Raw genomic sequence first — 17,872 nt, 5'->3', positions numbered from 1 at the left:
CACGCCGGATGCGCCTTTGGCATTCAGATTCTTCACTTGTCCGTTCATCACGCCGTGACATATGGTGAACCAACGCTCCACTGATCATTTTTCCAACTCTTTTTTTTTCCTTCTTCCCGAAGAAGATTTAGTGCTCCTATTACGTAACCGTGACTCTGTCAGCAGAAACATATGGTGAACCAACGAAGAAACTTCGGGGAATAAATCCTTTTTTCTATTTTGTGGCAACCGCACAGATAATTTAAATCAAAGACTTATCATCCACCACTACTACTACTACTACTTGGTAGTTGCAAACTAAGAACAACATATGTTTTCGACTATTTATTTGATTTCATTTTTTTTTTGCCACAGCGAATAACTCATAGGAAAGCGACGGTTATTCAGGTGATGCATTTCCACCGCTCTCAGACGGGACGGTACTCTGAGCTTCTGACCAGGTCATGAGCAGTGCAGGAAATTTGGCTGAAAAGCGCCGGATAGCTTTCCTCGCGAGGAATTCCGAGACGCTAGCCGGTCGCCGGTGACTGACCCCTGAGTGATCTCTCTCTCTCTCTCTCTCTCTCTCTCTCTCTCTCTCTCTCTCTCTCTCTCTCTCTCTCTCTCTCTCAAGAATGACTGACCCCTGATCCCCTGATTTTTCCCTGCCGAACTCGGCGAGAAAATTCCAGCACGCAAATTCGTGGAAGCTTGGAAACTCGGCGAGAAAATTCCAGCACGCAAATGTTGAATTCTTCCAGTTCATCGATCCACACCACATCCACAGCTATATATACTCACCCGTTCCGCTCCACTATGCATCAGCATCTCTACCGTACTAGAAAGTGAACGAAATGGCTTCCGTCCACCTCCTCCCGCTCGTCGTCCTCCTACTCGCGGCCGCTGCCGACGCGGCCACCTTCACCGTGACCAACAACTGCCCGTACACCGTGTGGGCAGCGGCCGTGCCGGGCGGCGGGCAGCAGCTGGACAACGGGGCGACGTGGAGCATCGACGTGCCGGCGGGGACAACGGGCGGCCGCGTGTGGGCGCGCACGGGCTGCTCCTTCGACGGCAGCGGCAACGGGCGGTGCCAGACGGGGGACTGCGGCGGCGTGCTGCGCTGCACGCAGTACGGGCAGCCGCCCAACACGCTGGCCGAGTTCGGGCTGAACCAGTTCCAGGGGCTCGACTTCATCGACATCTCCCTGGTGGACGGCTTCAACGTGCCCATGGACTTCCTGCCCGCCGGCGGCGGCTCCGGGTGCGCCAAGGGCGGGCCGCGGTGCGACGCCGACGTCGCGGCGCAGTGCCCCGCCGCGCTGCAGGCCCCCGGCGGCTGCGACAACCCGTGCACCGTGTTCAAGACCGACGAGTACTGCTGCACCGGCCCGGCGGCGAACAGCTGCGGGCCCACGGACTACTCCAGGTTCTTCAAGGGGCTGTGCCCGGACGCCTACAGCTACCCCAAGGACGACGACACCAGCACCTACACTTGCCCCGGCGGCACCAACTACAACGTCGTCTTCTGCCCATGATTCCATGAGCTCGGCCGGTCGAGCTGAACGTACGTACGTAGTTGACCCACGAGACGTGAAAAAAATATAAACTAGCACAAATGAATAAGTTTATAAATAACTTGTGCAGCAACAACAACTGATACACCATGTATGTACACACGATTACGTCGGGCATTGTCACACCCGGTTTCAGAAAGGGATCAGATGCACATTGTATGTGCGCCAGGTTCAAGTTACAAATACGTCATAAATGAATATATCAAAGTCAATGTTCAACGACGTAAATAAAAGAGAGTAAGTAGCTTTATTACACTCTGATTAATAGACTATACGCGAGATCTGCAACAAAACTTCATCCACAGGCACTTGACTGATGAACGCGTACTAAGTGGCCACTAGCTGTTGCGCGCGGACGTCGGTGGTGCATTTTAGTGTCAGCTGGTGGCTCCAGCCGGTACTAATTAAACAGCTCCAGGCGCACTGCTACTTAGTACCTGACCTTGAACGAATGTGAAGTTTTCCAACAGGCCAATTACAGATCGAGTCGTGACAAGATGAACATAAACCCCGGTACATGCCTGCGTATAGTTTGACTAATGCTAGTAAAAAAACTAATGCTAGCTCGATCTCAACGATTTCGTTCACACCGTACCTGTGCGCAAGTGCAGGCAGCAGCTAGCGTGCCGTCCATGCATGTCTATGTCGTGATTACCTGTGCTGTGCATCATCATCTATACTACTCTATTCGAGATGCCACTGGGGGGCAGTTGAGATGCTCAAGCAGTGGCGACTCGCCAACACGCCAGGCCAAGATCGCAATCCTTTCGTGTCGATCGCATCGGTCCCACAAAACTGAAATCAACTCCAGCTAGCTGCCAACCTGTCTCAAAACACACACACACACACACACTAGCTGCCAGCCTAGCGATGCGCGCGAGCTCGCCGGACATGGGTAGCAGCGCGGCAACGGCCGCAGGGGAGAAGGAAGAAGCGCCGGCGGCGGCGCGGTCGTCGCCGTCGTTCATGTCGGTGTTCGCGCACGCGGACGCGGTGGACGCGGCGCTGATGCTGCTGGGCCTGGTGGGCGCCATGGGCGACGGCTTGTCGTTCCCGGCGACGCTGCTCCTCTTCATCCGCGTCACCAACGACTTGGGTCGCGGCCCCGGCCTCGTCCGGGAGTTCACGTCCAGGATAGACGAGGTAGGTTACCGGAGACTGACGAGGCAGCTTGCTTGCCATCGCATTGCATCCTGATATGATCTGATCACAGAACGCGAGGAACCTCGTCTTCTTGGCGTGCGTCTCATGGGTCATGGCGTTCCTAGGTAATTAACAACTCCCCAGCACACGCATGATTCAGATTTCAGAGGAGGATCGATCGGTCTGAGCTCTGAACTGATCTGAGGCGCAGTGCGTTCGATGTGTCGTCAGAGGGCTACTGCTGGGCGCGCACGGCGGAGCGGCAAGCGTCGCGGATGCGGGCGAGGTACCTGCGAGCGGTGCTCCGGCAGGACATGGAGTACTTCGACCTCAGGGCGGCCGGCTCGGCGTCGGAGGTGGCGACCAGCGTCTCCAGCGACAGCCTCGCCGTGCAGGACGCGCTGGCAGAGAAGCTCCCGAACTTCGCTATGAACGTCGCCCTGTTCGTCGGCTGCTACGTCCTCGGCTTCGCGGTGCTCTGGAGGCTCGCGCTGGTGGCGCTGCCGTCCGCGCTGCTGCTCGTCGTCCCCGGGGTCGTCTATGGCCGGTTCCTCGCCGGCATCGCCCGCCGGATCAGGGACCAGTACGGGCGCCCGGGCGCCGTCGCCGAGCAGGCCGTGTCGTCGGCGCGCGCCGTGTACGCCTCGGTGGCGGAGGGTAGCACCGTCGCGCGGTTCGCCGCCGCGCTCGAGGAGTCGGCGCGGCTCGGGGTAAAGCAGGGGCTCGCCAAGGGCGTCGCCCTCGGCAGCAACGGCGTGACCTTCGCCATCTGGGCCTTCAACATTTGGTACGGCAGCCGCCTCGTCATGTACCACGGCTACCCGGGCGGCACCGTCTTCGCCATCTCCTCCGCCATCGTCAACGGTGGCCTGTACGTACGTGAATGGCCGGGCTGCTAGTACTCTGCATTCATCGGTGAGGATCGACAATGGTGGCGGCGCCATTGACGAATCAGCATCAACCGTGCGTGCGTGCAGGGCTCTGGGGAGCGGGCTGTCGAACGTGAAGTACTTCTCCGAGGCGGGCGCGGCGGCGGAGAGGATCCTGGAGGTGATCCGTCGGGTGCCCAAGATCGACTCGGCGAGCGACGACGGCGAGGAGCTGCCCGATGTCACCGCGGAGGTGGAGTTCAGGAACATCGGCTTCCGCTACCCGTCGCGACCGGAGTGCCCAGTGCTCGCTGGTTTCAGCCTGCGCGTGCCGGCGGGGCGCACGGTGGCGCTAGTCGGCGGCAGCGGCTCGGGGAAGTCGACGGTGATAGCACTGCTAGAGCGTTTCTACGACCCATCGTCCGGGGAGGTCCTGCTGGACGGCGTCGACATCCGGCGGCTGCGGGTCAAGTGGCTGCGCTCGCAGATGGGGCTTGTCAGCCAGGAGCCACCATTGTTGGCGACATCGATAATGGAGAACATACAGTTCGGCAAGGAAGACGCCACGGTGGAGGAGATCATCGTTGCTGCCAAGGCGGCCAACGCACACGACTTCATCACGAAGCTGCCGCAGGGCTACAACACACAAGTAATTTATATTTTCGTCCTGCACCGCACTACTTATCACCTGTGACTGTGGTTCCTCCATTTCAAATTATATATCCTTTTAATTTTCTAGACATATAAATTTTACTATACATCGAGATACATAATATTCTAGAAATAAATTACCTACATTATAGAATGAAGGGAGTAATTTACTATGGATATCTCATACCTAAGAGTGCCTCAGCTCATAGAAACTTAGTGAGTTTTTATAGGTTTTTTATTCTGTAACTAGCCCATCAGCCTGTGCTCCTGCACAGGCTAATTAGAATTATATAAAAATAAAACTTATAGATAATAATTATAATTATCTATATCGTACCATCTTTCGTCTATTAAATATTCTAACACATACTCTAAAATACATAATTATCATTATCTAGTTGCAATAGATTTGATTTTGCATCACACCTCCATGTATATTTGATATATATTTAATGGAACTATTTATTTGTGAATTGGTATTCTTATCTCTTTTATTATATATGAATATATGGTGACACATATCATAAGTAGAATTTTTTATAAACAATAGCATACATAATATAATAATAATGATGATAGAAATAGTAATTTAGAATTTATATTGGTACACTTTAATTTTTGTTATAATTATATAGTTTAAATTCAGATTTAGTGGTTACTTTAATTTTTAATAATGACATAACTAGATAATTTATATGCAAATTTAGCGGGTTTTGTATTATTTTTATAATAGCGTAGGTGGGTAATTTACAACAAGGTTAGGGGGTTACTTAGATTTTTTAATATAATGGTAGAGGTGGGTAATTTTGATACATATTTAGGGGTTACTTTAGTCTATTTTTGTAATAGCAGAAGTGTGTAATTTATTAGAAAAGATAACAGATTCAGCAAATATTATGATTAGAGTTGGTGGATTGGTGGCTGAATGTTTCTAATTTTTGTAAGAATTTCTTGATTTTTTTAGAGTATCTACTTAGGATGATAAGTGGCTTGATGTGAAGGCTTCAAAATGAGCTTCCAATCTATCTATTGTATTAATAAGGGAGTGTTAGAAAAAGTTAAAAGAAGCCACCACGTTCACTGAGAGGGTCTAGAAATTTCCACGTTAATCTAAAAAAAAGGATGTGCACCGTCGGATTTTATGAAGATCTAACGGTGTAAAAAAAACTCAAGAGTCCATATCAAATACGATTAATAAATAGCTTTTGAAATTTAAAAATAAGAAAAATTAGTATATGACCGAAGAGTCCGCACCAAATATAACGCATATGCAATATGATGCTATGTAGACGCAGCTTGGCTTGGCACCGATATGTAGAAGCCACAGAAGCGAGCGTGCCGTCCCATTCTCTCCTGCTTTGACGCGCATGCATCTCCCATCGCTCGACAACCAACACATCAGGCCGCCAGCCGTTACGCCGCGGCCGTGGCACATATCACCACCCATGCAGCAGCAGCACCCGCCTCATGCTAGATTCATCCTCCATCCGATTAACATCTTACAAAAGTAGGATTGTTGGATCAGGTCGGATCTGCGGGAGTACTAGCTGTTACCTCAAGCTCGATCAGTGAAGGTTAGGATTGCTTGTGGTATGTGATTTTCTGTGCAATGTAGTAGTGAACAACTTGGAACACCAAACAATTACTTAAATATTTTTTGCCGATTGTATGTATTAAAAAAAGAGAAATATGAACTCTATTAGTTTTTATTTACATGATGTAAACCTATAATAATATAAAGATTTTAATAGTTGACCAAAGAGTACATATCAAATATGACTAACAACTAGATAAAATAAAAAATTAGTAATTAATTTGTATAGGGATTAAGAAACAAATTAGGAAGGAAATAGCTCAAGAGTGTTAAAATAATGCACCGCGTTCGTCGAGAGTGTCTAAAAATTTTAGTGTTAATTTAAAAAAGAGAGGAATTTATACTGTTGGATTTTACGAAGATGTAACGATCTAAACTAACTCAAGAGTATATATCAAACATAATTAGTAAATAGATAATTTGAAAAATAAAAAAATTAAGAAAAAAAATAAAGATTCTGCATTGTATACAATTAGTAGATAGCTAAATTTAAAATTAGAAAAATAAGAGAATTAGGATTTAACCCAGTAAATACTAATTTCAAAATTAAAATATTAAGAATATACCAAATTGTACTTAACGAATACAATTAGTAGATAGCTAAGTTTAGAATTTGAAAAATAAAAAAAGTTAAGACTTGATCCAACAATTAGTAAATAAATAATTCTAAATTTAAAAAAGTAAGAAAAATTAGGATGTGATCAAAGAGTCCATACCGAATACGATAATTAGATAACTAAATTTAGATTTGGAAAAAATAAAAAAATAGAACTTAACCTGTTCAAAATTAAAAATAAAATAAAAAGCTACCATGTTCACTGAGTGGATCTAGAAATTACCGGAAAAAAAAGAGAAGAGTTACACTATTGAATTTTATGAAAATCCAACGGGTCTATACTTACTCAAATAGCCTATATCAAATACAACTAATAAATACACATATAAAACTGAAATTTCAATAATAATCTTTCTTTTCCTAACTTAATAGGTGTCTTGATCAACCTGGATTTCCAGGTTCTCACGTTAACTAAAAATATGACCTATATGTAGAATCTTTTTAATCATGTGATCAAGATTCAATTATCATGATTGAATAGTTTAATTCGGTCGCCTCAATAGTGCACCAAAACAACAAAAAAGTAAGCACATGCAGTATGGATGGAAAGTTGTAAGAAAAGAGGAGAGTCGGGTCAAGTTGTGATTTATAGCACATGTACGTGCTTCCTACAATAAAAAGGAGGGTATATGGTTTTTGGAATTGAAGCTTAAACATGGTTAAAATTTATTGATTGCCTTAGCTTGATTTATAGATTTACCCTGCACATTAGCATGCTCACTGCATTATGGATGTGTAATGGAGAAAATAATTGCCAAGTTGGACAATGTGCACTGTGAAAAAAATTTGGAGGCATGACTACATTAGTAAGGCGGCCATAGAGAAGCACAACTTAATAGCAGCAGCTTATATGGAACTATGATTAAAAGAAAACACAGAAAAAAATTCAGCATGGTCAGATTACAAGATGGCCGGGTAATTACTAACATGGAAAAAATAGTATTTTGTTAGAAAAATAAATTTAGCTGCAGCATATATATAGAGAATAATTGTACAATCAAAATATAGAAAAAAATAATTACACTATTAAGAATCAATTTCAATCCAGAAAAGCAGTGAGCTAATAAGAGTCTCTAGAATTGAAAATCACAGTAGTAATAACAAGGGTATGAAAAAAATAGAGCATGGCAATGATAGCACATTGGTGCAGCCACAACATAATCTCAACCCATTCACCAGGTTGAGCATTACCTTACGCAGACGTTACCTTACATAGACTACAGACTGTTGCTATTACAAAAGTATAGTGTCACCACTAGCGACTACGAGAAGCATTGTGATTAATTGATAACTGAGATTAAAACATTTAGGAGAGAGAAAATATGATGCAATCACGGTAGAGTGTCGATGCGAGCTAGAACAAAGCATCTAAAACATTTGATGTTTCACATGCATACAGTCTATAGCAAGCCACATGTAGGGCTCGACTGGAGGAAAAGATGTGTACCATCGGGGGTGGTGACCATGTTATAGCTATACCAAAGCTAATATGGGGGCATGCATATATGGGGTTATATCAATGGGTGATTGAAGGATAAAGAAAATAAAGTATATTGTTACTTTTAGCAGTATATATTGAACAACATACCTGAATCTTTTTTCTAAAAAATTTGGAATAAGTTATCACGCACTGTAACTAAAACACTTACAAAAATTGTGTATTTACAATAAAATTAAAAAGGAAATACTCATGTCAAAAGTAAATATTTAAAATAATTAGTTAGTTTCAGTAAATAGCCAAAAGATATGATTCTATATAAGGTACTCATTTCTCTATTAAGTCATGTAAAAACACCATAGAATATGATAGTACAAAAAACATAGATAGCACATGTGGCAATTATTATAATTACATGTCTAAACAAAACTATTTGCATCTATTACTTTGGAGTAAAAAATTCTAAATATTGGAAAAAAGAGCTAGCTACCCGCGCTATTTGCGCGGGCCACCTTGCTAGTTAATAATAGTATTTTAGAGTGTCCACCTAAGATCCTATGTAGTTGCACGTGGAAACTTCAGAAGGAGCCTCCAATTAGTAATTAGTAACAATAAGATGATGCTTTTTTAAGGAAACATTTATTAAAAGGCATAAATATTTACAGGGTTAAGCAAATTACAATAAATCTAACAACAAATTACAGTAAGATGATGCTTCAATCTCTTGGAAAAGCGTACGCAGGTATACCCATATTCAAGTTAAGTTCTCATATATCCAGCCATTTGGAATTTTGGAAGAAGTGATTGTAAGTCCAAGTACGTTTAGGCCCAAGAAACTACAGTTTTGCTCGTCAAGAAACTAGCAGTTGAACCCCATCTAACGACCTCTGAGCTAGAATTCTGTCTACTTTGAAATATGAGCTCATGTTCTTAATTACTGTGATACTAACCAGTTCAGAAATATATAACAACAGGTGGGTGAGAGTGGTGTCCAAATGTCTGGCGGGCAGAAGCAGAGGATTGCTATAGCCAGATCAATCTTGAAGTCGCCCAAGATCCTCCTGCTCGATGAAGCCACGAGTGCACTGGACACGGAGTCGGAGCGTATCGTGCAAGAGGCGCTTGACCTAGCCTCTACGAGTCGAACAGCTATTGTTGTTGCACATCGCCTCTCCACCATCCGGAATGCTGACATGATCGCTGTCATGCAGTCCGGTGAAGTCAAAGAGCTAGGCTCCCACGATGAGCTCAGTGCTATTGAGAATGGCCTCTACACATCTCTTACTCGTCTTCAGCAGACTGGAGACTTACATGAAGTCCATGAGATCAGCAGAATCGCTAGTACATCTGTTGCTGCTGGACAATCCAATAGGCACAACATGAGCAGGGAGTCATCTTTGGGACGAGATGTAGGAAACGATGACAGTATAGAGAAGTCGTCATCATCAATGCCTCCAGTCCCATCCTTCAGAAGGCTACTTATGATCAGCATACCAGAGTGGAAGCAGATGCTAATCGGGAGCTTCAGTGCTGTTGTGTTTGGAGGCATCCAACCCGTGCATGCATATGGAATGGGGAGCATGTTTTCAGTCTACTTCTTGGCAGATCATGCCGAGATTAAGGAAAAAACTAGGGTCTATGTTCTCTTGTTTGTTGCTCTTTCAGTGCTCTCATTCTTGCTCAATATTGGACAGCATTACAGCTTCGGTTTCATGGGCGAATACCTCACAAAGAGGATCAGGGAACAGATGCTAGCAAAGGTCCTTACATTTGAGATTGGGTGGTTTGATCGTGAAGAGAACTCTACTGGTGCCATCTGCTCGCAGCTAGCCAAGGATTCCAATGCGGTATGTACATAGGCAAATGGCTAAAGTTTATGATCGATCGTACTTGAAAAAGAATCAAACTTAATCAAAGCATAGTTTTTTTTTGTAGGTGAGGTCACTCGTGGGTGACCGAATGGCTCTGCTTGTCCAAGCAGGCTCTGCGGTGCTCATCGCCTGCACCATGGGCATGGTCATCGCTTGGCGTTTTGCGGTTGTCATGTTAGCAGTGCAGCCTCTGATCATCATCTGCTTCTATACTCGGCGTGTCTTGCTAAAGAGCATGTTCAAGAAGTCAGTAGAAGCACAGTCTCCGAGCAGCAAGCTGGCCGCTGAAGCTGTGTCCAACGTTCGCACTGTCAGTGCCTTCTCGTCCCAAGCTTGCATCCTACGCCTCTTTAAGCAAGCACAGAATGGGCCACACAAGGAAAGCATTCGGCAGTCATGGTTTTCGGGGCTCGGCCTGGGCACCTCCTTGGCCCTTATGACATGTTCATGGGCCCTTTATTTTTGGTACGGCGGCAAGCTCATGGCCGAGCACCACATCGACACCAAGGAGCTCATGCAGACCTTCATGATCTTAGTGACCACAGGGCGTGTGATTGCAGAAGCAGGTAGCACAACAACGGATCTTGCTAGAGGCTCGGATGCAATTGCTTCATTGTTCGCTGTTCTTGACAGGGAAACAGAAATTGACCCTGACAGTCCTGATGGGTACAAGCCAGAGAAGATCAAAGGCGAGGTGGACATTCTGAACATTGATTTCGCATACCCATCAAGGCCAGATGCAGTCATCTTCAGAGGATTTTCCTTGAGCATACAGCAGGGCAAGTCAACGGCACTCATTGGGCAAAGTGGCTCCGGCAAGTCAACCATCATCGCGCTTATCGAGCGATTCTATGACCCACTTGCAGGGGTGGTGAAGATCGACGGCAGAGACATAAGAACATACAATCTCAGGGCATTGCGGCGACACATTGGGCTGGTCAGCCAGGAGCCAACACTGATTGCAGGCACCATTAGAGAGAACATCATGTACGGTACGGAAACCTCGAGCGAGGCAGAAGTCGAGGATGCTGCGAGGTCTGCAAATGCACATGAATTCATCAGCAACCTCAAGGATGGGTACGACACGTGGTGCGGCGACCGAGGCTTTCAGCTCTCCGGAGGGCAAAAGCAGCGCGTCGCGATCGCTCGTGCCATCCTGAAAAACCCTTCCATCCTGCTGCTAGATGAAGCTACAAGCGCGCTGGACAGCCGGTCTGAAAATGTGGTTCAGGAGGCGCTGGACCGGGTGATGATCGGCAGGACAACTGTAGTGGTGGCGCACAGGCTCACCAGCATCATGAACTGCGACATGATCGCCGTGCTTGATAGGGGAACGATTGTGGAGAAGGGGACACATGCAGCCCTCATGGCCAAGGGTCCCTCCGGCACTTACTTTAGATTGGTTAGGTTGCAGCAAGGATGCAACTGACGCAGCTGGTTCTGTGACAATACAGCATCGTTTTCCAATATTCAGCAAACCAATGAAATTTCCTGTGGCAAAATGGGTCCCGCACGGGAGAGAATTTGGGGTCCGTCCGCACTGAATTTTTATTCCCGCTCGGCGCCGTCCGTTCCCATCAGTAGCCCTTTGCATGCGTGTGCCGCGAGCACATATATTTATTTCATTGAATCCATTATGAAATATATTTTAATAGTGTAATATCTGGTAGCATAGATGTTGTTACATTTTTTAATAAATTTGGTTAAAGTTGATGAACAAGTTTAATTTACAACAAACTTAATAACATAATGTGGTATATAAAAAACAGAAGAATTATATAGGATAGTTTGGCTTTTCAGCGGGGTGCTTGCCGATGCTTTCAGCCAAACGGATTTTGGCAGCCCACGGGCGACGAAAAAACATTTGATTCTGTTTTGATGTGAATCGCGAGTAGGAACAATGATTCCCAAAGGAACCGAGAGAGATTTCCATTGATCAAATGAATCTATTTATACAAGATGTAAACAGTAACTGATGCCCCTCCGTAGTGCTTCTGGAACCGTCACGTCGATCCATCCGCGAGGGGGTGTGGCCAATCGCTTGCGCCTGTTGATCCGTGTCAAGGATGAGATCAAACGAACCTTTAGTTCGTAACACTCCCCCTTGATCGAATCCACCTTTGATCAATGAACTTGCTTTATTCCTCAAAAAACCAGTGGGAAAAAAGAGAAATATTCCCTTCTTATGATTACTCCATTAACTCAACGAGTTCAATAGAATAATCTATGTCTTTTGCATTTCCATAAAAACCCCGTAGGAAAAATTAGAAATACTGACATATACTTGTGTCAACATTGCCTCATTAAAAACCTTTATAGAGAAAACCCCATGGAAAAAACTCATAAAGAGAAAAAGAGTACAATGTGATGCATTCTAACAAGGCATACCACTTGGGGTATCTCCCCCTGAATCTTGCAAATCCCGAAGTCTTCTCATACCAATACCTCTAACACATTTCTCAAATGTTGAAGCAGGTAAGGACTTTGTGAATAAATCAGTAAGATTATCACAAGACTTCGTTTGCAAGATGTTTATCTCACCACTCTGTTGGAGTTCGTGAGGATAAAACAACTTAGGAGCAATATGCTTCGTGATGTTGCTCTTTATGTAGCATGTTTGCATCTGAGTAACACAAGCAGCATTATCCTCATAGATAATGGTTGGTGATTCCAAAGAACCAATACCACACGACTGTTGTATGTGGTTAATCATTCTGCGAAGCCATACACACTCCCGTGATGCTTCATAAAGTGCAATTATCTCAGAATGATTTGTGAAAGTTGCCATTAATGTCTGTTTAGACAATTTCCAAGAAATGGCAGTTCCACCATGTAAGAAAACGAATCCTGTCTGCGATCTGGCATTATGTGGATCAGACAAATAGCCAGCATCAGTGTATCCAACCAACGTAGGATCTTGGTTTTTCTGATAGAACAAACCCAAGTCTTTTGTGCCATTCAGGTATCTTAGGATCTATTTTCCTCCTGCCCAATGACGTTTCGCCGGAACAGCACTATGTCTTGCAAGTAAATTCACTGCGAAAGCAATATCAGGCCTGGTGCTATTCGCGAGATACATAAGTGCTCCAATGAGACTGAGATAGGGGAATTCTGACCCCAATATCTCTTCTCCCTCGTCCCGTGGTCGAAAAACATCTTTTTCGAGATCAATAGATCTTACAACCATGGGAGCCTTGGCTGGATATGACTTATCCATATTGAATTTCTCCAATATTTTCTGGATATAAGTAGACTGGTGCACTAGGATTCCTGAATGAAGGTGCTCAATTTGCAATTCAATGCAAAATTTGGTTTTACCCAAATCCTTCATATCAAACTCCGTCTTAAAATGATTGCGAGCTTCATCAATATTCTGTGTATTACCAATAATGTTGATATCGTCAATATACACAGATATAATATAAAATCCTGACGAGGATCTTTTGATGAAGACACATGAGCAATCATCACTATTAGAGTAACCCTTCTGCATAAGGTACTCACTCAGTCGGTTGTACCACATTCGTCCCGACTGCTTAAGGCCATACAAAGACCTTTTTAGTTTTACACAATACATGTTGCGATTCGCGTCCAAATTCGGTATAGAATCCCATCGGGAACTTTCATGTAAATATCCGAATCAAGTGACCCATACAGATATGCGGTCATTACGTCCATCAACTGCATAGATAGACGTTTTTGTACTGCCAATGATATAAGATATCGGAACGTAATTCCACTCATAACTGGAGAATATGTTTCATTAAAATCAACTCCGGGTCTCTGCGTGAACCCTTGTGCTACTATCCTTGCTTTGTATCTCACCACCTCATTGTTTTCATTCCGCTTCCGAATGAAAACCCATTTAAAACCCACAGAAAAGGTTTTAGGAGGTGTAGTTATCACTGATGAGAATACCTCTCTCTTAGCAAGCGAGGCTAACTCCGCATCAATTGCCTCCTATTTATCCCAATATGAGCGCTTCTTGCACTCTGCCATAGACTTAGGTTATGGATCTTTATGGAGATTCTCAGCAAATGATTCGGAGAAGTATATGTCGACAACTATAACCTTACGATCATATGTCTCTCTAGTATCAAGATAATTTATGGAAATTTCTTGTACTCCTCTCGACGGCTCGTTATTTCCCAAATCGACATCGTCAGGGCGTTCCGAAGTCCCAGCATTAGAAAAGGTGTGCATTGTTGATGCGGGATGTGGAATTTTCCTATCCACTTCACTTCTCTCAACTGACCGTTGAGTTATATTTGCTGGTATAGAAGGAGTATCCTTCTCTTTCCTATTGCGCTTACGAGAAGCCGCACCTGCAGGAATTGCCGTACTTCTTCCACTCTTCCCAGAAGAAGGAAGTTGAATAGTTTTTTTTGGTACCTCTATTCTTTCTGGCACATTTCTAGCGGGTATATATGACTTTGTGACATCTTCACCAGTAGTAAATGCGTCTGGCAGATTATTTGCTATGTTTTGCAAATTCAGAATTCTTAGAACTTGCAGTTCTGATTCCTGAGTACGAGGATCCTCATTAGCGATGCCCTTTGCATCCCAGTTTATTTCCTAGCTTTCAATGTGGTACTTAAATTCTCCCCCTAAAACCGGGAAATGATCTTCATTGAAGATACTATCAGTGAACCGGGCCGTGAGAAAATCCCCAGTCATAGGCTCCAGGTATTTTATGATCGATGGAGATATAAATCCCACATAGATCCCCATTTTCCTATGAGGCCCCATCGATGTTCACTTGGGTGGTGAGATCGGTACGTACATAGCGCAACTGAATTTCCGTAGATGGGAAATATTTGGAGGATCACCTCGCACCATTTGCAGCGGGGAAGCTGTATGGTAGGCAGTTGGACGTAGTTGTATCAAGTCTGCAGCATGTAAGACTGTATGACCCCAACACGTTGTTGGTAGATTACAACCTTGCAATATTGGTCTAGCGATAAGCTTAATCCTCTTGATTAGAGCTTCTGCCAATCCGTTCTGGGTGTGAACATATGGAACCGAATGTTGTAGTTCAATTCCTTGTGCCATACAATAGTCATTGAAGGCATGTGATGTGAACTCTGTAGCATTATCTATTCCTATGGACTTTATCGGATGTTCAAGATGATACGCTTTTAGTTTAATAACCTGAGCGATCAATTTAGCGAATGCATGGTTGCGTGTCGACAACAACGACACATGTGACCAACGCGTAGAAGCGTCAATCAAAATCATGAAATACCTGAATGGTCCCGATAATGGTTGAATTGGTCCACATATGTCACCTTGGATACGCTCAAAGAATTTGAGAGGCTCTTCCTTAATTTTGAGATACGACGATCTCAAAATCAATTTCCCAGTTGCACACGAAGTGCACATGACATCCGAAGATTGTGGAAATTTAGCACTACTCAAATCATGACCAATCGAATTGCCTATGATTTTCCTCATCATCCCAACTCCGGGATGCCCAAGTCGATCATGCCAAACCTAGAATGCATCGGCGTTTTGAAAAATCACCTTGTATGCAACATGCAGTACGGGCTTTATGTATGTATAGTACAATCTAGACAGGAGAGATGACACCTTATCTAGTGTTTCTTTGCCTAATCCGTTGTCCTTGGTGAATAAGAGGAACTCCTCCTTATTCTCTTCATGTGTTTCAACATGAATTTCATTACAACGGATATCTTTGTAGTTTAGGAGGGTACGAGTTGCATCAAGATATAACAATGCTTCTTCGATTGTTATCTGCGTACCCATAGGAAGTACAATAGTGGCTCGTCCAGAACCCACTATCATAGCATCGCGTCCAGCGATGGTTAAAACATTTCCTTCTCTCTTGGTGAGAGTCTGAAAATATTTTATTTCCCTAAGTACAGTATTTGATGAACAACTGTCCACTAGGCACATCTCTTCCTCCATCGGATCAACTCCCGTAGAAAATCTATATAATTTGCAGAATTAAACATAGAAATTCATGCAAATATATAGAAACACATATGAATGTCATAAATATTGTAAACATAGTGCTAGTACAACCAAAGTAAGGACAACATCATGTCACAATATTACAAGTCTTGCAAATCGAATTATCCAAATACATAACTAATAGGATAACGAATATAGTTAAGGTCCCTAAAGATGTCGTTGGACTCGTACTCCACGATCATCTTGTCGTCACCCGAAGAAGTCTCCCCCTGATGGAGAGTCTTGGTCTCACTTGGTCTCGCTCCATTGGAGTTTGGGGCCGAAGTGCCAGCCTCATGCTCATGAGTGACGAAGTGTGCTTCATACTTCTTTCCTTGAACCTTCTGCCCATTGCCCGTGGACTTCTGATACAGATCCACCAGATGCTGAGGGGTCTTGCATTTCTTAGCAAAGTCATGACAACCACACTTGAAACAAGCCTTATTGCTGTTGTTGCTTTTGGGTTTAAAAATGTCTTTTCCCTTGTTGTTGAAGTTTCCCCGAGGTTTACGGAACTTCTTCCGCTTACCACCAGAATGGTTTCTAGGGTGACTACTAGAGCCATCCCTCCCAGTCCTTTGAGTGACATGCACTTCAGGCAGAGGAGCAGTGCCCGGAGGTCGCTGCTGTGAGTTCCATACAGTGAGCCCATGATTTTTCTCTGCCTGGCGCAAAGTCTGTATCAGATTTGCGTAGACTGTGAAACCCTTCTCACGGTACTGCTGAGTGATGAGTCGCTCTGATGGAAGCATTGTGGACATTGTCTTCTCAATCGTATCAGCATCAGAGGGCTCCTTGTCACAGAACTTGAGTTTCTGGCTTATCTTATGAACAGCATGGTTGTATGCATCAACGAATTTGAAATCCTAGATGCGCAACTGGTTCCACTCATAGGAAGTCTCTCAGAATAGATAATCATCTTTTGCTGTTTATACCTTTGCTTGGAATCCCACAACCTCAATGGGTCCATCTTCAACATGTACTCCGACTTCAAATCTGGATGAATATGGTTTCTTAAAATATATAAGACCCCATATTTCAATGTCTCTAGTATAGGTGGATCATTTGCATCAGGTGGAGTCAAACACTGATACAGTCCACGAACTGACAGATTGACCTTGATGTCCGTCGCCCATTGAGAAAAGTTGGACCCATCGAGTGCGCTGCTGGCGAGAAAGACGAAGAACAGAGACAACGATGTCGTCCATTGACGGTAAACGTCTAGGCATCGTACCTCGCGAGTCGAAGTCGCCGGGAGTTTTTCCTCTGTTCTGTTCTTCTTCTCTTCTTGGCCTTCTTTCTCAGTGTCTCGAGTGCGTGACTGATAACGTATTTTGATGTGAATCGCGAGTAGGAACAATGATTCCCAAAGGAACCGAGAGAGATTTCCATTGATCAAATGAATCTATTTATACAAGATGTAAACAGTAACTGATGCCCCTCTGTAGTGCTTCTGGAACCGTCACGTCGATCCATCCGCGAGGGGGTGTGGCCAACCGCTTGCGCCTGTTGACCCGTGTCAAGGATGAGATCAAACGAACCTTTAGTTCGTAACAAATTCCTTGGTTTTGCTCCAGAAAAAAATTAATTTCTTGGGTTTTTTTGCATTTTTATTTCCACGGGCGCAGGAAATATTGACAGAATTTTATTCCATCATAATCTCCTAATAACAAGAAGCCTGCAGCAAGAGGCCCATTGCCGGAACGGGCCCCCAGAAAGCCCAGAAATGAAAACATGTAAACGGCTGTAGAAGACATACGCGAGAAGAGAACCTCTTGGAGGCGGAAACCGCTCCGTCGCCGTGCCCCGCCGCGCGCCCGCGCCGCCGACGCCACCGTCGCCCAGCTAGAACAAGCCTCCAACCACGCTCATCGGCATCCAATCCAGGGCCGGCGCCGCGCCATTGACGAACCACCCGGCGCTACCATCAGCACCCCGGCTCCTCTTGCTCTGGCCGGTTTTCAGGTGATACACCACGCACCATACCTGCATAAATGATTAAATTCCCGTACGAGAAAATCTGAGGCAGATAACGCGCTTGGGTTTGGGTTGTCCTGTGTATCGATTGCTTGTCTCAGATTTAATTAGGGATCTGACTTGTGGGAAATACCTTTGGGCATTGGTGAATAACTTCCTATTGTGCATTATTGTGGACATCAGA

At 44.6% G+C, this 17,872-nt stretch overlaps 2 protein-coding genes across 4 annotated transcripts; both read left to right on the top strand.

Annotated features, from left to right (window-relative positions):
• The first annotated feature begins 810 nt into the window (after positions 1-810).
• LOC120656043 (alpha-amylase/trypsin inhibitor-like) lies at positions 811-1,809 on the top strand. 3 transcript variants are annotated; one of them, XM_039934026.1, is made up of 2 exons: positions 811-1,243; positions 1,289-1,809. In XM_039934026.1, exons 1-2 carry the CDS (start codon positions 834-836, stop codon positions 1,515-1,517), a joined length of 639 nt encoding a protein of 212 aa, XP_039789960.1. In that variant the 5' UTR covers positions 811-833; the 3' UTR covers positions 1,518-1,809. The 3 variants fall into 3 exon arrangements, with proteins under 3 accessions (XP_039789960.1, XP_039789961.1, XP_039789959.1); XM_039934027.1 differs by having other exon boundaries at positions 811-1,247; positions 1,293-1,809; XM_039934025.1 differs by having other exon boundaries at positions 811-1,809.
• Positions 1,810-2,447: 638 nt separating this feature from the next.
• LOC120656042 (putative multidrug resistance protein) lies at positions 2,448-11,259 on the top strand. Its single transcript, XM_039934024.1, has 6 exons — positions 2,448-2,699; positions 2,770-2,824; positions 2,931-3,570; positions 3,677-4,217; positions 8,842-9,714; positions 9,803-11,259. The coding sequence occupies exons 1-6, from the start codon at positions 2,448-2,450 to the stop codon at positions 11,165-11,167; spliced, it is 3,726 nt and encodes a 1,241-aa protein (XP_039789958.1). The 3' UTR covers positions 11,168-11,259.
• The last annotated feature ends 6,613 nt before the right edge of the window (positions 11,260-17,872 follow it).

The sequence above is a fragment of the Panicum virgatum genome, chromosome 1N, assembly GCF_016808335.1.
Source record: "Panicum virgatum strain AP13 chromosome 1N, P.virgatum_v5, whole genome shotgun sequence".
NCBI lineage: Eukaryota > Viridiplantae > Streptophyta > Magnoliopsida > Poales > Poaceae > Panicum > Panicum virgatum.
This window is presented reverse-complemented; position numbering and strand designations above follow the sequence as displayed.